A 25,754-nucleotide genomic window follows, 5' to 3' on the forward strand; every position below is an offset into this window, starting at 1 on the left:
AATAAGCCATACTTAAGCCATATGATTTCTCTCTAGCCCAATATAAGTATATAAAATATTAGCAATAAAATGACCCTATGTAGACAGCACTTTAAATTTTTCAAAGTGTCTTACACATAAGCCCTAATTAAATTTATATTGAATTAAATTATCTTATTAGGTCTCATTTGAAAATAAATTGCCTCACTAACATATCAAAACAATGAAGGTGAGAAAGATTCAGATACTGATTACTAGAAAGTGATGATTATAACCTTACTATATAAAAAAAATAATTCTCAAAGTGAGTGCTAAAACTTAAGGGTAGTTTGAGGGCATAATTTCACTTTTATTTGCACTCACTGATTTAATTATGATTCCTCACAAAGGAATTAGGAAAATTAAAAGCCACATGAAGACTAGTCTTTTTTCTATGATAAATTACTAATCAGCAATAGAAAACAACTGTTCTAATGAGTTGCTACTAATGTTCTAATGAGAGTAAAGCAATTTGAGAGAAGGGAGAAGTTGCGTTATTAAATGCAGTTAATTACTAGGAAATTAAGTCTTAGTGGGTAGAAAAAGACCTAGAGTGTTAATAAACCACAGCAAGATAGATTCAGCATGATAAATCTTGAATCTGTCTTTTTAGCCATCAGTGTTATTCTAGCAAGCCTTCAATGTTTTAGCTTTGTCACTGGTCTCCAGAAGGAAGGAAAAGCCATTACCTAAGGATGTTGGGATGGGAAAGTCGATTCATGAGCTGCACTTCTTTTAACATGTTTGCCCGGTTGCTGCTCAACGTGTTCATTTTAAGAGCCATCACCTGACCAGAAGCTCGGTGGCGCACCTAGCAAATAAAACAGACCAAGAGAAGAGGGTCAAAGGGCAGCAATTATACATGAGGTCAAAGTCTCCAAATGTAGAATATGCCAAGATATGTTAGTGCCAGTTTAGATAAAATAGACATCCAATTACATTAAAGTCTCACTCCCATTAATGAAGATGAATTTATTCCACCCAAGACCAAAATTGTTTTACATTGTGTTGGCCAAAAAAACATGGTTAATAACAGCTCAAGAAATCATATTTTTTTTAATACTTTAGGGAAAATATGCAGGAAATTTTTTAGGCTGCTTCCTTATGAACTGACAGCAGTGAGTCTTAACTGTGGAACTTTTAAGTGTGCACAAAAAAGATAGATATATGCATAAGCCTTATATAACACTTAATGCACTATAAAACTGTCTCTATAAGACACTAACCCTACATACTCAAAGTCTCCCCCAAACCCCATAAAAACATATCTATAAGAAAAAAAGCACTGCATGTTATAGAAAAAAGTCAGTGAAACTTTTATAGCTAATATTGTAGTAACTCTACACAAATAACCTTATAATTACTTGAAGACACTTAAGTTAAATAAAACAAACATGGGCCACATCACTAGCACCATAATAGCACACTGCAGCCCCCAACGCTTGGGCTCAAGACATCCTCTTGCCTCAGTCTACAGGGTGCCCTACCATGCCCACCAGCTATGAAAGCCTACTTTTTTTTTTTTTTTTTTTTTAATACAGAGTCTCACTCTGTTCCCCAGGGTAGAGTGCTGTGGCATCAGCCTAGCTCACAGCAACCTCAAACTCCTGGGCTCAAGCAATCCTCCTGCCTCAGCCTCCCAAGTAGCTGGGACTACAGGCATGCACCACCATGCCTGGCTAAATATATATGTATATTAGTTGGCCAATTAATTTCTTTCTATTTTTATAGTAGAGACAGGGTCTTGCTCTTGCTCAGGCTGGTTTTGAACTCCTGACCTTGAGCAATCCACCCGCCTCAGCCTCCGAGTGCTAGGATTACAGGCATGAGCCATCATGCCTGGCCGAAAGCCTACTTCTAAAAGCATTTATCCTCTATAGAATTCAATCTATTTTACATGTGTAAATATTATTTTATCATTTCAATGCACATTTCACAGGTTTAAAAAGCGTAATACTTTACTTATAAAAAAAATAACTATGTTTTCATCCTCTAAATGTGATAGTAGCAAAATGAGACTACCAGGGAAAATATTTTATCTTACTCAAAATAAGTTCAATTATTCACTGAGATGTGTGTGTTTCCTGCTGAGGAATTATGAATGAGGCAGTACAAAAATCATGAAGAGAGATGAGATCTCACTACTTACAGAGATACAGAGATCTCACTATTTTCTGATTTAAAAAAAAATTCACTTCAGAACTTACACAACAAGGAGGATTTGATATACAAAAATGTCAACATCCTATGGACTTTAGGAATATTATTTCAATATATTATACTTGACCATGTGTGAATTCCAATAGAAAATGTGACAACCTATTTCACTCTTGAACATCCTGAAACTCCTTGTAATGACAATAGCCCCAGAAGTTTAATATAGCTGTTAACATAGGACAGACATCACAGCTTATTTTATTTAGTTATTTAATTATTTAATGTTTTTATTTTAGCATATTATGGGGGTACAAGTGTTAAGGTTATATATATTGCCCATGCCCCCCACAGCTTATTTTATAATTCAAAGAAATAATGTTTCAGAGTGGCCAGAAAGAAGAGGGGAAGTGGGGCATGGGGTAAAACACTCAGAGCCACAGGAACCCTGATCAGAAAAACTGAGGCAGAGCACTGGCTGCCTCTCTCCTCTTCTAGATCACTGAGTAAGATTTGGAACCCAACTCTCTTCTCAGTGCATCAATGATTCTGTTGTCATGCACCTCGTGATTGATGAAAGAGAAGTAGCTTTCCTTTTCAGATCCTGCATGGATAAGTTAAAAGAAACATTTATATACAAAGAGCTCACTGACAGTATTTTTCCAACTCTATTTACAGAAGACAACTGTGTTTTAATAAGGGCTCTCCATCTTTTTTTTTTCCATTATCAGAAAACTATCATGCTGAGCTTTTATCAAAATGTCTGCTTTTAAGAAAGTTTGATATTAAAATAATGCAGGAAATTCAGAGATAGCTGCATTTCAGATTAATCAGAAAAAAACTCACTTCCTTAAGCAAGTGGACAAGATGTTGAGCATGTACATAACTCACTGTATTTTATCTTTAATCTGTATAAAATATTCTTTCTCTTCTTGTCTCTTATCCCCTTGCCCCAATTCTACTTATCGTTCAAGGCCACACTCAAATATAAATAATGGAATGTTAGCCTTAAAAAGGAAATTCTGACACATGCTATAATATGGATAAACCTTGAGGACATTATTCTAAATAAAAGGAGCCAGTCACAAAAAGACAAATACTATATGATGATTCTATTTATATGAGGTACTTAGAGTGGTCAAAATCATAGAGACAGGCCGGGCGCGGTGGCTCACGCCTGTAATCCTAGCTCTCTGGGAGGCCGAGGCGGGTGGATTGCTCGAGGTGAGGAGTTCGAAACCAGCCTGAGCAAAAGTGAGACCCCGTCTCTACTATAAATAGAAAGAAATTAATTGGCCAACTAATATATATAAAATAAAAAAATTAGCCGGGCATGGTGGCGCATGCCTGTAGTCCCAGCTACTCGGGCGGCTGAGGCAGAAGGATTGCTTGAGCCCAGGAGTTTGAGGTTGCTGTGAGCCAGGCTGACGCCACGGCACTCACTCTAGCCTGGGCAACAGAGCGAGACTCCGTCTCAAAAAAAAAAAAAAAAAAAAAAAATCATAGAGACAGAAAGTAGAATCGTGGTGGGCAGGGGATGGAAAAAGACAGGAATGTGGAGTTGCTTATGGGTAATAGAGTTTCAGTTTTGCAAGATAAAAACAGCTCTGGAGATGCTTGTACAACAGTGTGAATATACTTAACACTACTACTATACACTCAAAAATGGTTAAGATGGTAAACTTTATGTTATATGTATTTTAGCACAATTAAAAATAAATAAAGGCAAAAAATAATAATAATAAATAATAATAATAAAAATAAATAAATAAATAAAGGTAAGAAAACCACCAAGGTAAGAAAATGACTACCTCTCCTTGACTATTAAATTTTTTTTTTAAGTTTTTACTTATTATGGGTACATGATAGCTGTACATCTTTATAGGGTACATGTGATGCTTTGATATTGGCAAACAATGTGAATTAATCAAATCAGGATAATTTAATTGGGATATCCATCACCTCAAGCATTTATCATTTTTTTGTGTTAGGAACATCCAATTCTATTCTTTTAATTATTTTAAAATATATCCTAACTTATTGCTGATTACTCTCGACTTTTTTTTTTTTTGGAGACAGAGTCTCACTTTGTTGCCCAGGGTAGAGTGAGTGCTGTGGCGTCAGCCTAGCTCACAGCAACCTCAAACTCCTGGGCTCAAGCAATCCTGCTGCCTCAGTCTCCCGAGTAGCTGGGACTACAGGCATGCGTCACCATGCCCGGCTAATTTTTTTCTATATATATTAGTTGGCCAATTAATTTCTTTCTATTTATAGTAGAGACGGGGTCTCGCTCTTGCTCAGGCTGGTTTCGAACTCCTGAGCTCAAACGATCCACCTGGCTCAGCCTCCCAGAGAGCTAGGATTACAGGCGTGAGCCACCGCACCCAGCCTCTCCTTGGCTTTTAAACTCTGATACTACCACAGCATCTCTAAATGCAGTTTCTAAAGAAGAATATAGCAAAGGGTGAAGTGTTTCAGGTTTGGAGCTGAGTAGACTGAATCCAAGTTTTAAAACTTGAATAATGAGAGTGAGTTCTCTCTGAAGTCTTCCGTTATAAAATGAAGTGAATTATAGTCTCTATCTCATTGAACTGTTATGAGGATAAAATTAGATAAATGAGATCATCTCTAAACACACTGCAGGCATATAAAAGCATTCAATAAATATGTATTTTTTAATAAAAAGAAGAAACTATATGTTCATAAAAATTTAGCATATCAGATGAGTTTGAGATGACATAGAAAATGCATATTGTAATTGTAAGTGAAAGTAGCAAATTCAAATCTGTATATGGTTCCAGGATTACTTATTTATTACAAGGGGAAAATATACCTTTCAAATGGAGAGATCTGGTGGTTAGAACCTTAACCAAGAGGTTGTATTTAGCATTACCAAAAGTTAGACACCCAACATTATCAGCTTTCTAATGTGATACACCTGCCAAAATGTTTAACTCAAATCTAATCACAATAAAACAATTTGATACATCCAGAATATCTAAAAGACAACTGGACAGTACTCTTCAAATACATTTATGTCATAGAAAACAGACAAAATATGGAGGAATATTCTAGATTAAAAGAGAATTAGGCCAGGTGCAGTGGCTCACCCCTGTAATCCTAGCACTCTGGGAGGCCGAGGCGGGAGGATTGCTCGAGGTCAGACGTTCGAAACCAGCCTGAGCAAGAGCGAGACCCCCATCTCTACTAAAAATAGAAAGAAATTAATTGGCCAACTAATATATATAGGAAATATTAGCCAGGCATGGTGGCGCATGCCTGTAATCCCAGCTACTCGGGAGGCTGAGGCAGGAGGATTGCTTGAGTCCAGGAGTTTGAGGTTGCTGTGAGCTAGGCTGACGCCATGGCACTCACTCTAGCCTGGGCAACAAAGCGAGACTCTGTCTCAAAAAAAAAAAACCAAAAAAATGAAATGCATTTTTGAAACATTGACTGGATTTTGGGTCAACAAAAGATATAAAAGACTTTTAAGGCCAGGCACAGTGGCTCACACCTATAATTTTAGCACTTTGGGAGGCCAAGGTGGGAGGATCGCTTGAGGCTAGGAGTTCAAGACCAGCCTGGGCAGCATAGTAAGACTCTGTCTCTTAAAAAAATATATTTTTTTAAATCAGCTAGGCATGGTGGCATGTGTCTGTAGTCCCAGTAGGAGGCCTGAGGTAGGAGGCTTGCTTAAGCCCAGGAGTTTGAGGCTGCAATGTGCTATAATCAGCCACTGCACTCTAGCCCAGACAACAGAGTAGACCCTGTTTTAAAAAAAAAAAACTTTTGAGCCAGGTATAGTGAGTCCTGAGTAACTAGAACTAGAGGCAAATGCTATCATACCCAGCTAATTTTTAAAATTTCTTTTGTAGAGATGAAGTCTTGAGGTTTCGAGGTCACGCTATATTGGTCTTGTCCTCAAGCAATCCTATAGCCTCAGCCTCCCAAAGTGCTAGGATTACAGGTGTGAGCCACCAACCTTACAGGCACGAGCATCCAACTTAAAAGCAAAAGTTCTATAGACCACAGGCTTCTTTTTCACATGCTCAGAAGTACAAGTACCCTGTAGATTCTAAGGAAGCCACAGGAGTAAACCAAAACAAACAAAAATCCACAAATATTATCAAATAACAATACTAAGTCACTAGATAAGTCTGAGCAAACAAGAGTTTCTCTACCAGCATGGTGGTAACCTAATGAATATATTCTATCACCCCATTAATTCCTCTAGATAAAGTATAAACGGAAGATAAAGACAGAAGGCCGCCGGGCATGGTGGCTCACAACAGTAAATCCAGGCACTCTGGGAGGCCAAGGCGGGCGGATTGCTCAAGGTCAGGAGTTCGAAACCAGCCTGAGCAACAGCAAGACCCCATCTCTAGTAAAAAATAAAAATTGAAATTAATTGGCCAACTAAAAATATATAAAAAAAATTAACCGGGCATGGTGGCGCTTGCCTGTAGTCCCAGCTACTCGGGAGGCTGAGGCAGGATTGCTTGAGCCCAGGAGTTTGAGGTTGCTGTGAGCTAGCCTTGACACCACAGTACTCTAGCCTGGGCAACAGAGTGAGACTCTGTCTCAAAAAAATTAAAATAAAATAAAATAAATAAAAGGCCAACCAGAAAACAGAAAACTATATACAGGATGATCAAAAGAATCTCGAATCACTTCTTAAAGTTATTGATGATAGGCAACAAAAAAACATAAAATGACATTAGATAAGCAACAATCAGGAACAGAGTTTCTCCCCTTGATCAAAGACTCTGAACAGAACAAAAAACTAAAACCACAGCTGAAGATAACTTCAAGATCTGCAAATAGCTACAACCACACACTAAAGGCCGGTCAAGTACGTGCATCCAGTCTGGAAGTGAGGGATAATCTTTCATTTTTCTTTTCAGCTACATTCAAATAGTATCAAATATTATCAACTTCTATGTACAAGGCACTGTGCTTGATGCAACATGAGACATCAGCTTATTAGACTTGTGCCTCCCAAATTGCAAAGTTATCTTGATGCTTTCCATCTTAAAATTCTCCAATGGCTCACAACTATCTATGGAATAAAGTCCAAACTCCTTAGCAAAACTAAATCTATCAACTGTTCCCTGTTTATCCTCACCCACCTCTCCCCTTATCTTTAGCTATTATACCCTATTTGCAATTCTTTCCATACACACCATGCTCTCTCATACTTCCTAGCCTTGCCACATGCTATTCTTGCCTTCCCAATCTCCCTACCAAATTCCTTTTGATTATTTAAGATACAGGAAATATCACTTCCCTTAGGAAAATCCCACTTTACTTCAAGAAAAGTTGGATGGCTCCACTGTTTTCTTAGTACTCTGTCCTTATTATCTCTATTACAGCACTTGCATATTATATGCTGTTGGTCTACCTGTCCATCTATCCCCCTGTGTGCCTAAGGGTAAAGACTGCCTTATTCATTTCTTTAGCCTCCAGAATAGTTAATTCTGCGTGTCACTCCATAACACCCCCCAACCTCTACCTTCTGACATGTAGGACTTTCTGTCATGTGGAAAAATCTAGATTTTAATCAAAATCTAAAAAGGTATGTAGGAAAGAAAAGTAGAGCCATAATTACATAACTATCAACAGACATCAGCAGATGGCTCACTATAGACTCTGGAATAGAAAAAACAGATCACAGGTTATACATAATGCCATGTCCATTAGCTATTATTCTACCCCATTTTTATGCTATTCAAGTGAGCAAATTAACATGTAAATGAAAGTGACAGTTAATACAGGAATAACTTTAATTAAGCTCTAATTTATATTTTTAAAAATTAAATTATTTTGCTGATGCCTTTAGTCTCTCTATAAAAAAAGAAATATAAAAAAATTAAAAAATTAAATTATTTGCATATGTTGATACTTTAGCCATTTTTAATAATAAATCACATACAATATACTTCAACCTTCAGCAGTGTGATACGAAACCAAGTTGAGAACCTCTTCTCTGGCAGAGTTCCTAGCATTTAGTATTTGCTCTAAAAACGTTTATTTCAAGCACCATTTAATAAAAATAGTAAGAACATAATTAATTAGCAATAAGGATAATAACATAAGAACTGTTACAAAACAATCATAAAGTTAACTAACTTTTTAATTTATCTTTCATTTTATTTTTTTTTTTGTTTTGTTTTGTTTTGTTTGTTTTTTTTTTTTTTTTTGAGACAGAGTCTCACTTTGTTGCCCAGGCTAGAGTGAGTGCCGTGGCGTCAGCCTAGCTCACAGCAACCTCAAACTCCTGGGCTCGAGTGATCCTTCTGCCTCAGCCTCCCGGGTAGCTGGGACTACAGGCATGCGCCACCATGCCCGGCTAATTTTTTATATATATATCAGTTGGCCAATTAATTTCTTTGTATTTATAGTAGAGACGGGGTCTCACTCTTGCTCAGGCTGGTTTTGAACTCCTGACCTTGAGCAATCCGCCCGCCTCGGCCTCCCAAGAGCTAGGATTACAGGCGTGAGCCACAGCGCCCGGCCTCATTTTATTTTTTAAGAGATGGAGTCTTACTCTGTTACTCAGGCTAGTCTTAAATTCCTGGCCTAAAGCAATCCTCCCGCCTTAGCCTCCGACCTCAATCCCCTGTGTCTCTGGGATTACCTGCTGGGATTACAGGCCTGAACCACTGCACCACCGCACCTCAATCATAAAGTTAACTATTAAATGAGTGGCTTAAACTTCTAGTCAAGAAGTCACAGTGAGTGTACGATAAATATATAGTAAACTGGTAAAGCAACATTAATATCAGGCAAAATAGAGTCTAAAGCAACAGTTTGCAACAGAGGTTATATAATATCTCACTTAGGAGGCATTTTGGAAGTTTTGGTGAAGTGTTTTGGTTATCACAATGATTGAGGATAGGGAGTGTTGCAGCCAGAGATGCTATACATCCTGCAAGGTATGGGATAGTCTTGCACAAAAAAGCATTTTTCCATGTGCTGTATGAAATTCGAATGTCTTGCCAGTCATGTAAAGGAAGAACATATTTATAATTACCTGAGTTTAGATTCTAACTCTGTTTTACATCCTGCATGGTTTTAATATATACTGAATTTTTCAGGAAAGCAACTACATTGTAAATTGAGGAAAAACTGTTTTTTTGTTTTTTTCAGAACATCATTAAAAATTAGTTAATATTACAGAAAATCAGATCACCAGTAACTACGTTGCTTCTGATAATCTGAATCTCAGTATGACATACCTGTATCAGAATATATTTGTAGCTTTTATATTCATGGAGATTTTAGTCTTTATTTCAAAATATCAAACATAAATAAAAATGTAATTTTATTTTGCCAGAAAATAAAGTTATTAATGTGTCCACACTGCCAGCTAACTTTCTTTTTTCCTCTAATGAAATATTCAAAATAGCTTAACTACTACTTCTTTTTTTTCTTTTAAACATAGGATCTCACTCTGCTGCCTAGGCTGGAGTACAGTGTCACAATCATAGATCACTATAACCTTGAACTCTTGGCCTCAAGTGATCCTCCTGCCTCAGCCTTCCAAGTAGCTAGGACTACAGGAGTATGACACCATGCTCCGCTAATTTTCTTTTCTTTTTTTTTTTAGAAATGGGATCTCACTATGTTGCCCAGGCTGGCCTCAAACTCCTGGCCTCAAGTGATTCTCCCACCTCTGCCTCCCAAAGTGCTGGGATTACAGGTATGAGCCACTACACCCAGCCAAGTGAACATTTTACAAAGAAATGCTCAATAAATTTGACAAAAATATATCATGCTTCCTCATTTTCTCTCCTTCCTCAATCTAATTTGTCTTGGCAAGCTATCCCTATTTCAATTTAAATCACTTCTCTCTTTGTCTTATCATATACAAATAAACCTAGCCTGTTTCAACATTTTTATTCCAATACCCACTAGCACCTCTGCTCTTTAGTTTTCCTTCTTACAGAGTGGCTCTGATTATCTTCTCAAGTCTAAACTTAGTTTATGAGGGTAAAAGTATCTATCTACTTCAATATGTCTTCGAGAATAGTCATACCAAAAAATGTGCATATTGAATTCTACGTTTTTAGGCCAGGTGCAGTGGCTCACACCTGTAATCCAAGCACTTTGGGAGGCCAAGACAGTGGGATTGCTTGAGGTCAGAAGTTCAAGACAAGTCTAAGCAAAATCAAGACCCTGTCTCTATGAAAACTAGAAAAATTAGCGGGGTGTGGTGGTGCCCTATAGTCCAAGCTATTCGGGAAGGTGAAGCAAGGGGATCACCTGAGCCCAGGAGTTTGAGGTTGTAGTGAGCCATGACTGCACCATTGCACTTTAACCAGGGTGACAGATCTGGCAATACATTGCTTCAAAAGAAAAGAAAAGAAAAGAAAATCTACATTTTTGCTAATTTAATTTTTCCTTTATTATACAGTTAGGGTATCATGCTGGAATTTTTTTTTTTTTTGAGACAGAGTCTTGCTTTGTTGCCCAGGCTAGAGTGAGTGCCGTGGCCTCAGCCTAGCTCACAGCAACCTCAAACTCCTGGGCTCAAGCAATCCTTCTGCCTCAGCCTCCCAAGTAGCTGGGACTACAGGCATGAGCCACCTGCCTGGCTAATATTTTTTCTATATATATTAGTTGGCCAATTAATTTCTTTCTATTTATAGTAGAGACGGGGTCTCGCTCTTGGTCAGGCTGGTTTTGAACTCCTGATCTCGAGCAATCCACCCGCCTCGGCCTCCCAGAGTACTAGGATTATAGGCGTGAGCCACCTCGCCCAGCCTTGGGGTTTTTTGTTGTTTTTTTTTTTTAATTATGAGGAACAGTAACCTAAATTACCTATCAATTTCATTTCAGGGTAGTTAGGAGTATGTTTAAAAAGTTATAAAATAGCAATAACATAGTTAACATTAATAGCACTTGCTACATACTACGTTCTTCTGTGCAATTGCTTTATATATAGTAAATCATTTAATCCTCAAAGTAATCCTGTGAGACAGATATTATTAATATCTCAATTTTATAGCTATGGAAGCTGAGGCACAAATAGATTACATTACTTTCTCAAATCATGCATCTAGTAAATGGCAGAGCTGGAATGTGAATGCAGACTATGCAAAGAATATTGGGTCTGATAGGGATATAACAACTGATTTAAGGGGAAAAAAGCACTGTTTGAACACTGCATAATAATTACTCTGTCAAGGAATAATAAGCACAATCTTATGTGTATCTAACAACAGAATATATATATAAAATATATATATTATAATATATAAAACAAAAACTAACAATGTAAGGCAAATTTGACAAATCCATGATCTTCATGAGACATTTTAACACACCTTTCAGAAATTAAAAGCTCAAGAAGACAAGAAATGTGTAAGGATATGGAACATTTAATAACAAACTTGACATGCTTGATCTAATTCTGTCTTAACAAAGGTAGGATTTTATTTTTTTCAAGTATACATGAAAAAAATTGCCAAAATGCTACTAAACGAAAATTATAGGAGGCCATTGTTTTGGGTTTTTTTGGTTTTTGGGGTTTTTTTTTTTTGAGACAGAGTCTCACTTTGTTGCCCAGGCTAGAGTGGGTGCCATGGCATTAGCCTAGCTCACAGCAACCTCAAACTCCTGGGCTCAAGCGATCCTCCTGCCTCAGCCTCTCAAGTAGCTGGGGCTACAGGCATGTGCCACCATGCCCAGCTAATTTATATATATATTAGTTGGCCAATTAATTTCTTTCTATTTATAGTAGAGACGGGGTCTCGCTCTTGCTCAGGCTGGTTTCAAACTCCTAACCTCGAGCAATCCACCCGTCTCGGCCTCCCAGAGTGCTAGAATTACAGGCATGAGCCACCGCGCCAGGCCAAGGCCATTGTTTTGAACTAAATTACTGCACTAGGCCCCAACAGACCAGACTAACAATTAAAATGGAGTTACCCAGGCTAAAGTTCCATGTCACCAAACCTAAACTAACACTACTTTAATCCTTATACAAAAGAAGTAGCCTAAAGTAATCTAATCTTAACTAATCAGTTACTTTTCTATTATTTTATCTTCCTATCCCTACCTTATAAGATCTCTGAAAGGACTAATATGTATTCTTCATTCTTTGCTTCTGGCTTTCTTCATTCTTCTCTGTTTATAAAGCCAACAACTTCTGCTTAGCTGATTGGAACACTTTATTTTAGGACATGAAGTGTTACCAGATTCTAGAATAACAATAAAGACAATTGAGATCTTTCAACTAAATTTGCTATAATTTTGTCCTTTGACAGATCTGGCTACCATGAAAGGACCTGAAAAGGAGATTGCTGGTGACCCTGAGACTCTGAGAAACAGAGAAAGGTGCTAACCTCCTTCTCCTCTGCCCCCCCTCCTTTTTTTTCTTTGAGAGAAATCTCTGTCTTCCTCATGAAGTCCTTAGAGTTGTGAGTAAATCCCTCTCGGGTCTGAGCTATGCTGTCTTTTGCCTTTGGTCTTTCTGATCTCTTTGGCTTTTAGGGTAACAAGGGTTAGTTTGTGCTGTGAGAAAGTGTTTTACAGTGGGGTACCTAGGGTTAATTTGTACTCTGGCAAGGCACATGACTTTTGGGTTTACAGTGGTTGATAAATCTCTGGCAAGGGGTACAGGTTTTTGCTCTCTCTTTGGAGACATGTCATCTGTGGTTCCATCTGTGGTTTGAGTCAAGTACCCAAGAATATAGCTGGACAGAAATATGGGTTATTATCTCACTTGCTGGTATATGGATGGACAGAAATATGGGCTGCATTCCATTTGCTGCTAGTGTAAAAGGCTACAGTTTTATAAGATGGAACCACCTGAAAATTCAGGAGTGACTTAAACTACCTAGACAAAAACAGATCTATGGCCTTGAACTCATCCATTATAATAAAAAACAAGCATTAGTGGACAATACTAATTGTTTACTCGACATTTACTCTCCCCTTTCGCCTGACTGGTAGAACCCCAATTAGTGGCAATGTGCTCAGTTAAAACACTCAGTCTGGCAATCTTCCCTACAGCTAGAAGAGTCCATGTGGTATAACTCTAGTAAGAAGACTCAAGTGGGAATTGCTAGGTGGGATTTCTGGAAATGCTACTGCTTTCCTGATGAAACACTGTCCTTTTTCTTTCTCCCTTTTTATAGCCTAGAGCAAAGATGTTATGCTTTTATCAAGAGTAGTTATATCTTGTAAGGGTGCTAGGGAACATAGTACTATATAGCAGCTACATAGTACTACATAGTACATAGTACTACACAACGGCATAGAAATTTTTTTCAAGACTTCTTAGGAAAAATTAATCTCTAATTTGAATAAGCCTCTGTATTCGGGTTTCTATAATATACTACAAAAGACAATCCTAACTCAACTGCAAAAGATTAAAAACAAATGTATTAAAGTTCAACTAGAAGGCCGGGCGTGGTGGCTCACGCCTGTAATCCTAGCACTTTGGGAGGCCGAGGCAGGCGGATTGCTCAAGGTCAGGAGTTCAAAACCACCCCGTCTCTACCAAAAATAGAAATAAATTAATTGACCAACTAAAAATATATATACAAAAAATTAGCCGGGCATGGTGGCGCATGCCTGTAGTCCCAATTACTCGGGAGGCTGAGGCAGTAGGATCACTGAGCCCCGGAGATTGAGGTTGCTGTGAGCCAGGCTGACGCCATGGCACTCACTCTAGCCTGGGCAACAAAGTGAGACTCTGTCTCAAAAAAAAAAAAAAAAAAAAGTTCAACTAGAGATGCTAGAAAAACAGAGTAAACCTAAAACAAATACTATAATAATAAAGATAAAGCCAAAATTATAAAATAGAAAACAAAGAAATAATAAAGAGGTTCAACACACCAAAAGCTAATTTGGGGGAGGAAAAAAGCTAATAGAGATTGAGTATAACCAATGTGAAAATCCAAACTCTGAAATGCTCCAAAATCCAAAATTTTTTGAGGGCTGACATGACACTCCAAGAAAATACTGATTGGAGCATTTAAGATTTCAGATTTTCAGGGGATGTTCAACTGGTTAGTATAACACAAATATTTCAAAATCTGAAATCCAAAACACTTCTACTCCCAAGCATTTCAGATAAAGGATACTCAACAAGTAAAATAAAAACCCTTATCTCTCCAGTGACTCTGATAAAAAAAATATTTTGAGCTAGGCCCAGTGGCTCACACTTATAATCCTAGCACTATGGGAGGCTGAGGGAGGAGGATCACTTGAGATCAGGAGTTTGAAATCAGCCTGAGCAAGAACAAGACGGCATCTCTACTAAAAGTAGAAAAATCAGCCGAGGACAGCAGCACAAGCCTATAGTCACAGCTACTCGGGAGGCTGAGGCAGGAGTATTGCTTGAGGTCAGAAGTTCAAGACCAGCCTGGGCAAGAACAAGATCCTGTCTCTACAAAAAACAGAAAAATTAAAACTTAGCCAGGAACAGTGGCACACGCCTGTAGTCACAGCTGAGGCAGGGACTCAGTAGGAGGCTGAGGCAGGAGGAATCACTTAAGCCCAAAAGTTTGAGGTTGCAGTGAGCTATCACGACGCCACTGTACTCTATGTAGCCTGGGTGACAGAGCAAGATGACTCTGTCTCAAAAAAAAAATAAATCTTTTATCTTCTGGTCTCTGCATTCTAGACTCATGTAAGGCCTGCCATTCTTTACATGCACCCACTAGACCTTAAGCCAAACCCAATTTCTCACCATTCCTAGAATATCCCATGCTCTTATTCCTTTGTGCCTGTGTACATGCTTTTACACCTGCTTGGTATATCCTTCCCCTGCTTGTCCTGCCTGACAAACTCTTTCTTATCCTTCAAGAAAACTCAAGGGTGACCTCCTCTAGGAACAACTTCAAACAAGCTTTTTACCTGTGTCCAGTACTAAGGCATACTTTCACACACTTAGCAACTATGTATTGAGTAATAGCAGGCCCTTACAAAATGCTCTCTTTTAGCAGATATTGTATTTTAAATGTACTTCCTGTCTTCTTCTACCCTAGGCAAAGAACTCTTTTATGGCAGGATTTTATCTTATTTGTCTATTCCTGGTAGCCAGCTCAATATCCTACATCTAAATAGCATTACTTAAATATCTACTGAGTAAATAAATTAATATAGTAAATAATTACAATGTTTATTACATGCTAGAACAGAGGTATCAGCAAAGTGCTATGAGATCCCAAAAGGGAAAACAACCAACACTCTCCCTCTTCTCGCTGCAAAATAACACACTCTAGAATCAGCTTTTTATAATCATCTTTCACATGTTTTCATATATATAATTTACAGAAATACTTTTGTGTACTGAGTGAGTCCAGGATGTACACACAACTTGTTACGCTTTCAGTTTTTGTTTTTACAGCTGGATAATCAATAAAGTAAAAGATATTGGGAGATCATAGCATGAACTAAAAATAAAATCCTAAGCCCCCCACTAACTGAATGGACCTGATCTCAGCCTGGGGGACCCCAGAATAACCTTAAAACTGAGTTTCCAGCCATGATGGGATGGAAAGTATAAAGCACAATTACACACGTGGGTTTTTCCTCACAAATATTCATGACTCTTCCAATAGCTTGTTAAATATGTATATTCAGGCACCCCGCTCAGTATAAAATCTGTTTCCACTATTCCTGGTTTATAGCCAAAGCAGTGTTTCCCAGCCTGACAGAATGGCCACTACAGGGTAAAAACCCTTCACAAGAAATAAAGCTCCCCTTTTCCCAAAATATAAAGCTTATGGTTTTTTTTTTTTTTTTAGTTAACAGCAGTAATATGCACACAGTAAAATTTGCTGTCTTTGGCTAGGCATAGTGGCTGATGCCTGTAATCTTAGCACTCTAGGAGACTGAGGCATATGTACACCTATAGTCCTAGTGCTTCAGGAGGCTGAGGCAGGAGGATCGCCTGAGCCCAGGAATTTGAGGTTACAGTGAGCTATGATGACACCACTGTACTATACCTGGGGCAACAGAGGGAGACTCTATCTCGAAAAAAAAAAAATTGCTGTCTGATAAATCATCCATCCTTTCATGTCATCTAGTGCTGAGCTTAGCCCACAAGAGGCATTTGCAAAATTCTTTTTTTTTTTTTTTTTGAGACAGAGTCTTGCTTTGTTGCCCAGGCTAGGGTGAGTGCCATAGCATCAGCCTAGCTCACAGCAACCTCAAACTCCTGGGCTCAAGCAATCCTTCTGCCTCAGTCTCCCAAGTAGCTGGGACTACAGGCATGCACCACCATGCCCGGCTAATTTTTTCTATATATATTAGTTGGCCAATTGATTTCTTTTCTATTTATAGTAGAGACGGAGTCTCGCTCTTGCTCAGGCTGGTTTCGAACTCCTGACCTGGAGCAATCCACCCGCCTCGGCCTCCCAGAGTGCTAGGATTACAGGCGTGAGCCACAGGCGCCCAGCCCAAAATTCTTTTCTAATTAATTAGTAGCCCAGCTTTCCACATAAGCTCTGAAGCAAATGCTAAATGTACTGAATATGACCAAAAACTACAATCACACACTGTTGTGCATGAATCGTAAGCATAGGTGTGATACAAATGAGAAAGGTGTTATATGAAACACATCAATTCACACACCCCAAAACATTGAACCTCCCCAGGAAAGTTCCCTCTCAAAAACCCCTGTACTTCAAAGGGGTTGCAAAATAAATAAATGCAACAGGGAAAACAATAGGAAATTTAGCAAGAAGCAGTTTTGAGAAGCAATAAGGAAATGTAACAAAGACCATTTCCAAGGTGCAGAGCCTCAAGAAGCGACCATTATCATCTTCTTCCTCCCAGGCTTTTCAAGGCTAAAATCCTTAAAAAAGAGTGGTAGGAGGTAGGAAAGTAAGTTCTTTTCCCTCTTTATTCTGTCTTTTGTAAATCTCTGCAATATGTTTTACTGTTTAGAATTTATGTTTCGTAGATTTGGCAACTTTCCTGATCTTTAGAAACCTATCTCTGACTGCCATTCCTCTCTCTTGCCATTTTGTTTATTTCTCCAAGTCTGCACTGGAGACAACTTGCTACTCTCTTTCTTTCTTCTCCACACCCTCTGCCAAATAAAGGTAACTCAAGGCTCAATACTTGTTACTCTATTCATAGTCTTTTCCTTGACTTTTTCCCTTGTTTTTGTTTGTTTTTTGTTTTAGAAATAATTCTTGCTATGTTGCCCATAGCAACATGGTAGTGGCTTGTGCCAGTAATCTTAGCACTTTGGGAGGTCAAAGTGGTAGGATCACTTGAGGCCAGGAGTTTGAGACCAGGCTGGGCAATATAGCCAGACACCATCTCTATAAAAAAATAAATAAAAAGTAAATAAAGTAAATAAAAATAATTATAATAATACACTCAATTAATAATACACTCAATTCCTAAACACGACTGCTTTCATGTCAGAATAATATTGTATAATTAAGGAGTTTCTCTACATTTGTTATTCCTTATATGCTATTCCTTTTTTTTAAATTGATATATAATATTTGTATACATTTATAAGATGCATGTGATATGTTGTTATATGCATAGAATGTATAATGATCAAGTCGGTATTTGGGGTATCCATCGCTCTGAGTATTTATTCAAGTCCTCTCTTCTAGCTATTATACTTAGAAATATACATTTACATTGTTATTAACTATAGTCACCCTACTCTGCTATCAAACATTAGAACTTATCCCTTCTATCTAACTGTATGCTTATACTCATTAAACAATCTTTCTTCATCCTACATATCCTCCCCAGCCTCTAGTAACTATCATTCTACTCTCTACCTCCTTGAGATCAACTTATTTAGATCCCACATATGAGTGAGAACATGCAATATTTGTCTTTCTGTCCCTGGCTTATTTCACTTAACATAATGACCTCCAGTTCCATCCATGTTGCTGAAAATAACAGGATTTCATTTTTTTTTTTTTATGGCTGAATGGTGTTCCACTATATATATATATACCACATTTTCTTTATTTATCCACTGATGGACACTTAGGTTGATTCCATATTTTGCTATTGTGAACAGTGCTGCAATAAACATGGGGGTGCAGGTATCCCTTTGATATATGGATTTCCTTTCCTTTGCATAAATACCTAGTAATGAGACTGCTGGACAGTATAGTAGTTCTAGTTTTAGTTTTTTGAGAAACTTCCATACTGTTTTCCATAGTAGCTATACTATTTTACACTTCCACCAACAGTGTATAAGAGTTTGCACTTCTCTGCATTCTCGCCAGATCTGTCATCTTTTGTCTTTTCGATAATAGTCATTCTAGCTGGGGTAGAATGGTATCACATTGTGGTTTGGGCCGGGCACAGTGACTCAAGCCTGTAATCCTAGCACTCTGGAAGGCTGAGGCAGGAGGATCACTTGAGCCCAGGCATTTGAGGTTGTGAGCTAGGCTCACAACACTCTAGGCCAAGCAACAGAGACTCTGTCACAAAAAAAAAAAAAAAAAAAAAAGAATTCTGGTTTGATTTGCATTTCCCTGATGACTAGTGATGTTGAACATTTTTTCATATACCTGTTAGCCATTTGTATGTCTTTTTTTTTTTATTATGTTCTCTTTCTTTTTACAGAGGGGCTCAATCATTTGCATGTCTTATTTTGAGAAATGTGTTTATGTCCTTTGCTCATTTTTTAATGGGATTATTTGGGAGGTATTTTTATTTTTACTGTGCAGTTGTTTGAGTTCCTTGTATGCTGTGGATATTAGTCCCTTGTTGGATGAATAGTTTGGAAATATTTTCTTCCATTTAACAGGGTGTCTCTTCAATCCTTTGTTTCCTTTGTTGTACAGAAGCTTTTTAATTTAATATAGTCCCACTTGTCTATTTTTTTGTTGTTGTTGCCTATGTTTTTGAGGTCTTAGCCATAAAATCTTAGCCTAGGCCGGGCGCGGTGGCTCACGCCTGTAATCCTAGCACTCTGGGAGGCCGAGGCGGGCGGATTGCTCGAGGTTGGGAGTTCGAAACCATCCTGAGCGAGACCCCGTCTCTACTAAAAATAGAAAGAAATTAATTGACCAACTAAAAATATATATACAAAAAATTAGCCGGGCATGGTGGCACATGCCTGTAGTCCCAGCTACTTGGGAGGCTGAGGCAGGAGGATCGCTTGAGCCCAGGAGTTTGAGGTTGCTGTGAGCTAGGCTGACGCCACGGCACTCACTCTAGCCTGGGCAACAAAAGTGAGACTCTGTCTCAAAAAAAAATAAAAATAAAAAAAAAAAATCTTAGCCTAGACCAATGTCCTGAAGTGTTTCACCTATGTTTTTTCTAGTAGTTTTATAGTTTCAGGTCTTATGTTTAAGTCCTCAATCCATCTTTTTTTTTTTCCTTTGGAGACAGAGTCTCCCTCTGTTGCTTGGGCTAAAGTGCCATGTTGTCAGCCTAGCTCACAGCAACCTCAAACTCCTGGGCTCAAGCGATCCTTCTGCCTCAGCCTCCCAAACAGCTGGGCCTACTGGTATGCACCACCGTGCCCAGCTACTTTTTTTCTATATATTTTTAGTTGTCCAGCTAATTTCTTTCTATTTCTAGTAGAGACAGGGTCTTGCTCTTGTTCAGGCTGGTCTCGAACTCCTGAGCTCAAACGATCAACCCACCTTGGCCTCCCAGAGTGCTAGGATTACAGGCGTGAGCCACTGCGTCTGCCCCTCAATCCATCTTGATTTGATTTCTGTATGTGTTAGGAGATAAGGGTCCAGTTTCATTCTTCTGCATATGGATATCCAGTTTTCCCACAATTATTTATTGAAAGGGTATCCTTTCCCCAATGTATGTTCTTGGTGCCTTTGTCAATAATCAGTTGGCTATAAACATGTGGATTTAATTCTGAGTTCCATATTCTGTTCCATTAGTCTGTGTGTCTATTTTTATGCCAATAGCATACTGTTTTGGTTACTATAGCCTTGTAATATATTTTGAAGTCAGGCAGCGTAATGACTCCAGCTTTGTTCTTTTTTTTTTTTTTTTTTTTTGAGACAGAGTCTCACTTTGTTGCTTTGTTGTCCAGGCTAGAGTGAGTATTGTGGCGTCAGCCTAGCTCACAGCAACATCAAACTCCTGGGCTCAAGCAATCCTCCTGAGTCAGCCTCCCGAATAGCTGGGACTACAGGCATGTGCCACCATGCCCGGCTAATTTTTTTCTATATATAGTAGTTGGCCAATTAATTTCTTTCCATTTATAGTAGAGATGGGGTCTCACTCTTGCTCAGGCTGGTTTTGAACTCCTGACCTCGAGCAATCCGCCCGCCTCGGCCTCCCAGAGAGCTAAGATTACAGGCGTGAGCCACCTCACCCGGCCCAGCTTTGTTCTTTTTGATCAGGATTGCTTCAGTTATTTCAGTTCTTTGGTTATATATAAATTTTAGGATTGTTTTTTTCTATTTCTGTGAAAAATGATGTTGGTTTTTGGTTTGGGTTTTTGTTTTTTTTTTTTGTAGCTACTATAAATGGTATTATCTTCTTGGTTTCTTTTTCAGTAAGTTCATTATTGGTGTACAGAAATGCTACTGATTTTTGTATGTTGATTTTATATCCTGCAAGGTTATTTTACTGAATTTATCAGATTTGAGAGATTTTGGTGGATTCTTTAGGTTTTTCTAGATATAAGATTATATCACTAAAAAAAGATTATCTGCAAAGGGCAACAATTTGACTTCCTCTTTTCCAATTTGGATGCCTTTTATTTCTTGCTGTTGCCTCACTGCTGCAACTAGGACTTCCAGTATTATGTTGCATAAGAGTGATAAAAGTAAGCATCCTGGCCGGGCGCGGTGGCTCACGCCTGTAATCCTAGCACTCTGGGAGGCCGAGGCAGGCGGATTGCTCGAGGTTGGGAGTTCGAAACCATCCTGAGCGAGACCCCGTCTCTACTAAAAATAGAAAGAAATTAATTGACCAACTAAAAATATATATACAAAAAAATTAGCCGGGCATGGTGGTGCATGCCTGTAGTCCCAGCTACTTGGGAGGCTGAGGCAGGAGGATCGCTTGAGCCCAGGAGTTTGAGGTTGCTGTGAGCTAGGCTGACGCCACGGCACTCACTCTAGCCAGGGCAACAAAAAGTGAGACTCTGTCTCAAAAAAAAAAAAAAAAAAGTAAGCATCCTTGTCTTGTTCCAGTTCTTAAAGGCTTTCAGCTTTTATCCATTCAGTATGATGTTAGCTGTGGATTTGTCATATATGGCATTTATTATGTCGATGTATGTTCCTTCTATCCCTAGTTTGTTGAGAGTTTTTATCTTGAAGGGATGTTGCATTTTAGCAAATGCCTTTTCTACATCTACTGACTTAACCCTATTCTTGATTTTGAAGGTTACCTTAACTTCTGACTACCTGGAACAGTTCAATTCTGAAATGGCTGGTTTGAGGAGGCAGATAAGCACACATACATACACACACACACACACACACACACACGTGTTGCTTATGGATATTTTTGGAGTTGAGGATAGTTCTGAATACTCCTAGAATTTTGTTCCCCAGATAGTCTTAGTATGTACTGACATCTTATTCAGAGCAAACATTCTGAAAACTGGTATGTCACAAATGCCTAATAGGTTTTCTCCTAACCTTTACCTTCAAGTAAACATCTACTACTTCACATCCTCCTTACTGTCCAGTTCTTCTTAGTCATCTTACAAAAACTGCTTTATACACCTCAGGACTATAGAGCTTAACTCTTTTCTGACAGAGTGGTTACTAAAACAAGCATTGCATCTTGTTAGAACAGTATCATACAGGTTTGATTAAAATTGTCTTTACAATAAGGTCTCAGAGAGGCATACAAAGAAGTACAAACACAGTCATAAAATAAGACACAGACAATTTAAGAAAACCCTTTAGTATTTTAGATTCAGGCTACAACAATGGTGACATTTAAAAAGGAAAAACTTCACTCTCTAGAAAATTTCACAAGTTACAGTTTGAAAAGTTAAAAAAAATTATAGTCAGTTTTGGTACAGTTGGGACACTGAAGCCATTGCAGAAGCATTAGCATTTTGACACTCAGTATCTAAGTTCTCAGGCGGTGACCAAACAGAGAATATAAAACCTTCACCTATCCAAGCACAGAAACGAAACATCCACAAACAAAATAACATTCACTTAGTAAATTATTCCTCTTACTTTCCTTAAACCACAATTATTAATATTGCTACAAATTTAATGTTTGCATTATAAACCACATGTACACTAAATAATAAATATATAATCATGAATGTGAATAAATCAATTTTTCAGTACCAACCAGATGGCAGATACCTCACTCTTTTAGTTCATAAGTTTAAATGTTTCTTACAACTTAGCATTTCTAAATACAGGTGCTGCCAATTTGGGAAAATACACGAAGGGCGGGGAAGCAGGGGAGGGAGGGAGCATCAGCCTCTATCCAATTAGTTATATAATTGACATACAAACTGAATCAAGTTAAATTTTATAAGAGAATCAATATATATACAAATTATCATATTCCACAAATAGTAGCATAAATATATAAACATTAATAAAACAGTCTATTTCCTTTTTATATAATGAATCAAAATTAGATGCAATCTTCCCTTCATCAATTGGGTAGATGGGAATTCAAATATTAGCTGCACCACTTACTTGTGGTATATCTTTCAAGACACCAAACATCTTTGAACCTCAGTTTCCTCATTTATAAACTGGAAGTGGTTGGTCTGATGGTAGTGGGTTATCGGAACTTATTAACATTACTTGGTATACAATAGTTGGTATACAACCTCCCCACTGCTAAATTTGACTGGCTTAAAAAATAATAATAAAATGGAAGTGTAACTAGTTGCAGGATTATTATAGATATTAAACAATATAATATATGCATGTTCTTTTTGTTTTATTTTGCTTTGTTTTTTGAGACAGAGTCTCACTTTGTTGCCTGGGCTAGAGTGCCGTGGCGTCAGCCTAGCTCACAGCAACCTCAAACTCAAACTCCTGGGCTCAAGCAATCCTTATGCCTCAGCCTCCCAAGTAGCTGGGACTACAGGCATGTGCCACCATGCTGGCTAATTTTTTCTATATATTTTCTATATATTTTTTTAGTTGGCCAATTAATTTCTTTCTATTTTTAGTAGAGACAAGGTCTTGCTCTTGCTCAGGCTGGTTTCGAACTCCTGACCTCAAGTGATCCTCCCGCCTTGGCCTTCCAGAGTGCTAGGATTACAGATGTGAGCCACTGTACCCAGCCACATATTTTTAATACAATACCTAGCACAAAGAAAGATCTCCATAAATATCAGCTACCTATACAATAGAATATCTAGTCCTTAAATAGGGTGAATTGTGTAACTACTCCAAAAGGTAGGTACTATTACAATTGCCATTTTGCAGATGAGGAAATGTAACTTGCATCAGAACAACCTGGTTCAACTTTAATTTTTAATTATTTTTCTTCTTAATGTTTTTTCTTCTGTGTGTGTATGTGTGTAAAGATGGAGTCTTTCTATGTTGTCCAGGCTGGTCTTGAACTCCTGATCTGAAGCCAATTCTCTTGCCCAGGCCTCCCAAAATGCTAGGATTACACATGTGAGCCACTGTGCCCAGTCTAGTTCAACTTTTATGTAACAAAGTTATAAGTCATTTTTCAGTTGCCATGGACCCCCAAGTTGAAGGTCACCTAAACTAAGCATGCTCAGATTAACCCAGCATGAAACCATGGGTGGAACCTAAATGCTTAGACCGAGGAGTGGAGACTAAATTAAAAAGCAGACACCACATGTCAGGATCCAGGATTTAATCAGATCAAGCCTTGGCATCACCCCATGGAAGGATCCAGTCAGAGTTATGTTTCCTGGTACCATCACCTTATCACAAGATCCTATCAGATCACATCTCATTACCCTCTGACTATAAAACCTATCCTAACCCCCAGGTTGGGGAGACAGATTTGAATCCAACTTCTGTCTCTTTATTTTGCCTACCTAACAATAAACCTTTCTCACTGCAAAAACCTGGTGCTTAGAGGTTTTTGGCTTTCTGTTGAATGCAGGCAAACGAACCCAGTTCAGTTCAGTTATAGAAACAAAAGCACAGAAGTCAAGTAACTTGCACAAGTTCAGAAAGTTTATAAGTGGTAGAGCCAAGATTCAAATCCATCTGGCTGCAGTGGCATGCACTTATAGTCCCAGCTACTAGGGAAGCTGAGGTGGGAGAATCAATTGCTCAAGCCCAGGAGTTAAAAGACTAGCCTGGGCAGCACAGAGAGATCACATCTCCAACTAACTAACTAAATAAATAAATAATAAATAAATAAATAAATTCAAACAGAGATAATCTAGGTCCAGAGTCTCTGCCATGTTGCAACTCAATGGATTCTTACACTATATACACTCATACACATTTTTTCCCCCTCATGCAACAAGTATTTAGTGAGTATACTCTATGTGGCAGAGTCTGTGGTACAGACTGAAAATACAGAGATGAAAAACACAGGGAGTTTTGATCTAACAAAGAAAGGCAAACAGGTAGAAAAAAAAAACATAAAATGTAGCATTGCTCTGATAAAAGTCTATGGAAAAGATATAGGAGACACAAAGGTGGTAATGAGCAATCAAGCCATGAAAAATATAAGGGTAAGAAAATAAGGCATCTGATTTCACATAATTATCAAAAATAAAATCATATCTGGGCATAGTGGCTCATACCTGTAATCCTAGCACATTAGGAGGCCAAAGCGGGAGGGTCACTTGAGGTCAGGAGTTCAAGACTAGCCTGGGCGAGATACTGCCTCTTTTTAAAAATATAAATAAAATAAATCATATCTAAAAAATAGTGGGATGACCTAAGATCAAATTTGAACTGCTATGTAAAACTGAGAGAAAAGAACATCAAGAATAATAAAAGGTATTTGCTTGATGTACTAGGCACTGTATAAAGTACTCTATATATTTCATTTGATCCTTGTAACACTACAAGGTAGGCACTGTTATACAGTACAACAAAAAGAACACAAACTTCGTGCTCATCTTAGGTTCATATTTCTTCTTCAAGTTTCTTTCACACATAGGCACACTGGTTCTCTCATCTCTATTGCTACTCCTATTCAGGCTCCTTTGCCAGCTCTTCCTTCCTTTATTTACCCTTAAATGTTGTAGTTCCTCAGTGCTTGGTCCCAGGCCCACTTCTATTTTTAGTCTATTTGCAGTCCCTGTATAATCTTATTTATACCCATGGTTTCAGTTACTCCATGTTTTTTATTTTCTTTTTTAGAGAGACGAAGGTCTCTCTATGTTGTCCAGGCTGGTCTTTTTTTTTTTTTTTTTTTTTTGAGACAGTGACTCACTCTGTTGGCCTAGGCTAGAGTGCCATGGAGTCAGCATAGCTCACAGAAACCTGAAAATCCTGGGCTCAAGCAATCCTACTGCCTCAGGCTCCCAAGTAGCTGGGACCACAGGAATGCACCACCATGCCCAGCTAATTTGATATATATATATATATATATTTTTTAGTTGTCCAGCTAATTTCTTTCTTTTTTTTTTTTTTAGTAGAGACAGGGTCTCACTCTTGCTCAGGCTGGTCTTGAACTCCTGAGTTCAAACGATCCGCCCACCTCTGCCTCCCAGAGTG

At 38.2% G+C, this 25,754-nt stretch overlaps 1 protein-coding gene across 3 annotated transcripts in view; it reads right to left on the bottom strand.

Annotated features, from left to right (window-relative positions):
- The window catches only part of TESK2 (testis associated actin remodelling kinase 2), a 130,915-nt gene that overhangs the window by 58,932 nt on the left and 46,229 nt on the right, over positions 1–25,754 (bottom strand). For all 3 annotated transcript variants that reach the window (XM_075997733.1, XM_075997734.1, XM_075997735.1), the window contains one exon: positions 708–829. In XM_075997733.1, the coding sequence (XP_075853848.1) occupies positions 708–829 (122 nt within the window). The remainder of the gene's footprint in view (positions 1–707; positions 830–25,754) is intronic.

The sequence above is a fragment of the Microcebus murinus genome, chromosome 2, assembly GCF_040939455.1.
Source record: "Microcebus murinus isolate Inina chromosome 2, M.murinus_Inina_mat1.0, whole genome shotgun sequence".
Taxonomy (NCBI): domain Eukaryota; kingdom Metazoa; phylum Chordata; class Mammalia; order Primates; family Cheirogaleidae; genus Microcebus; species Microcebus murinus.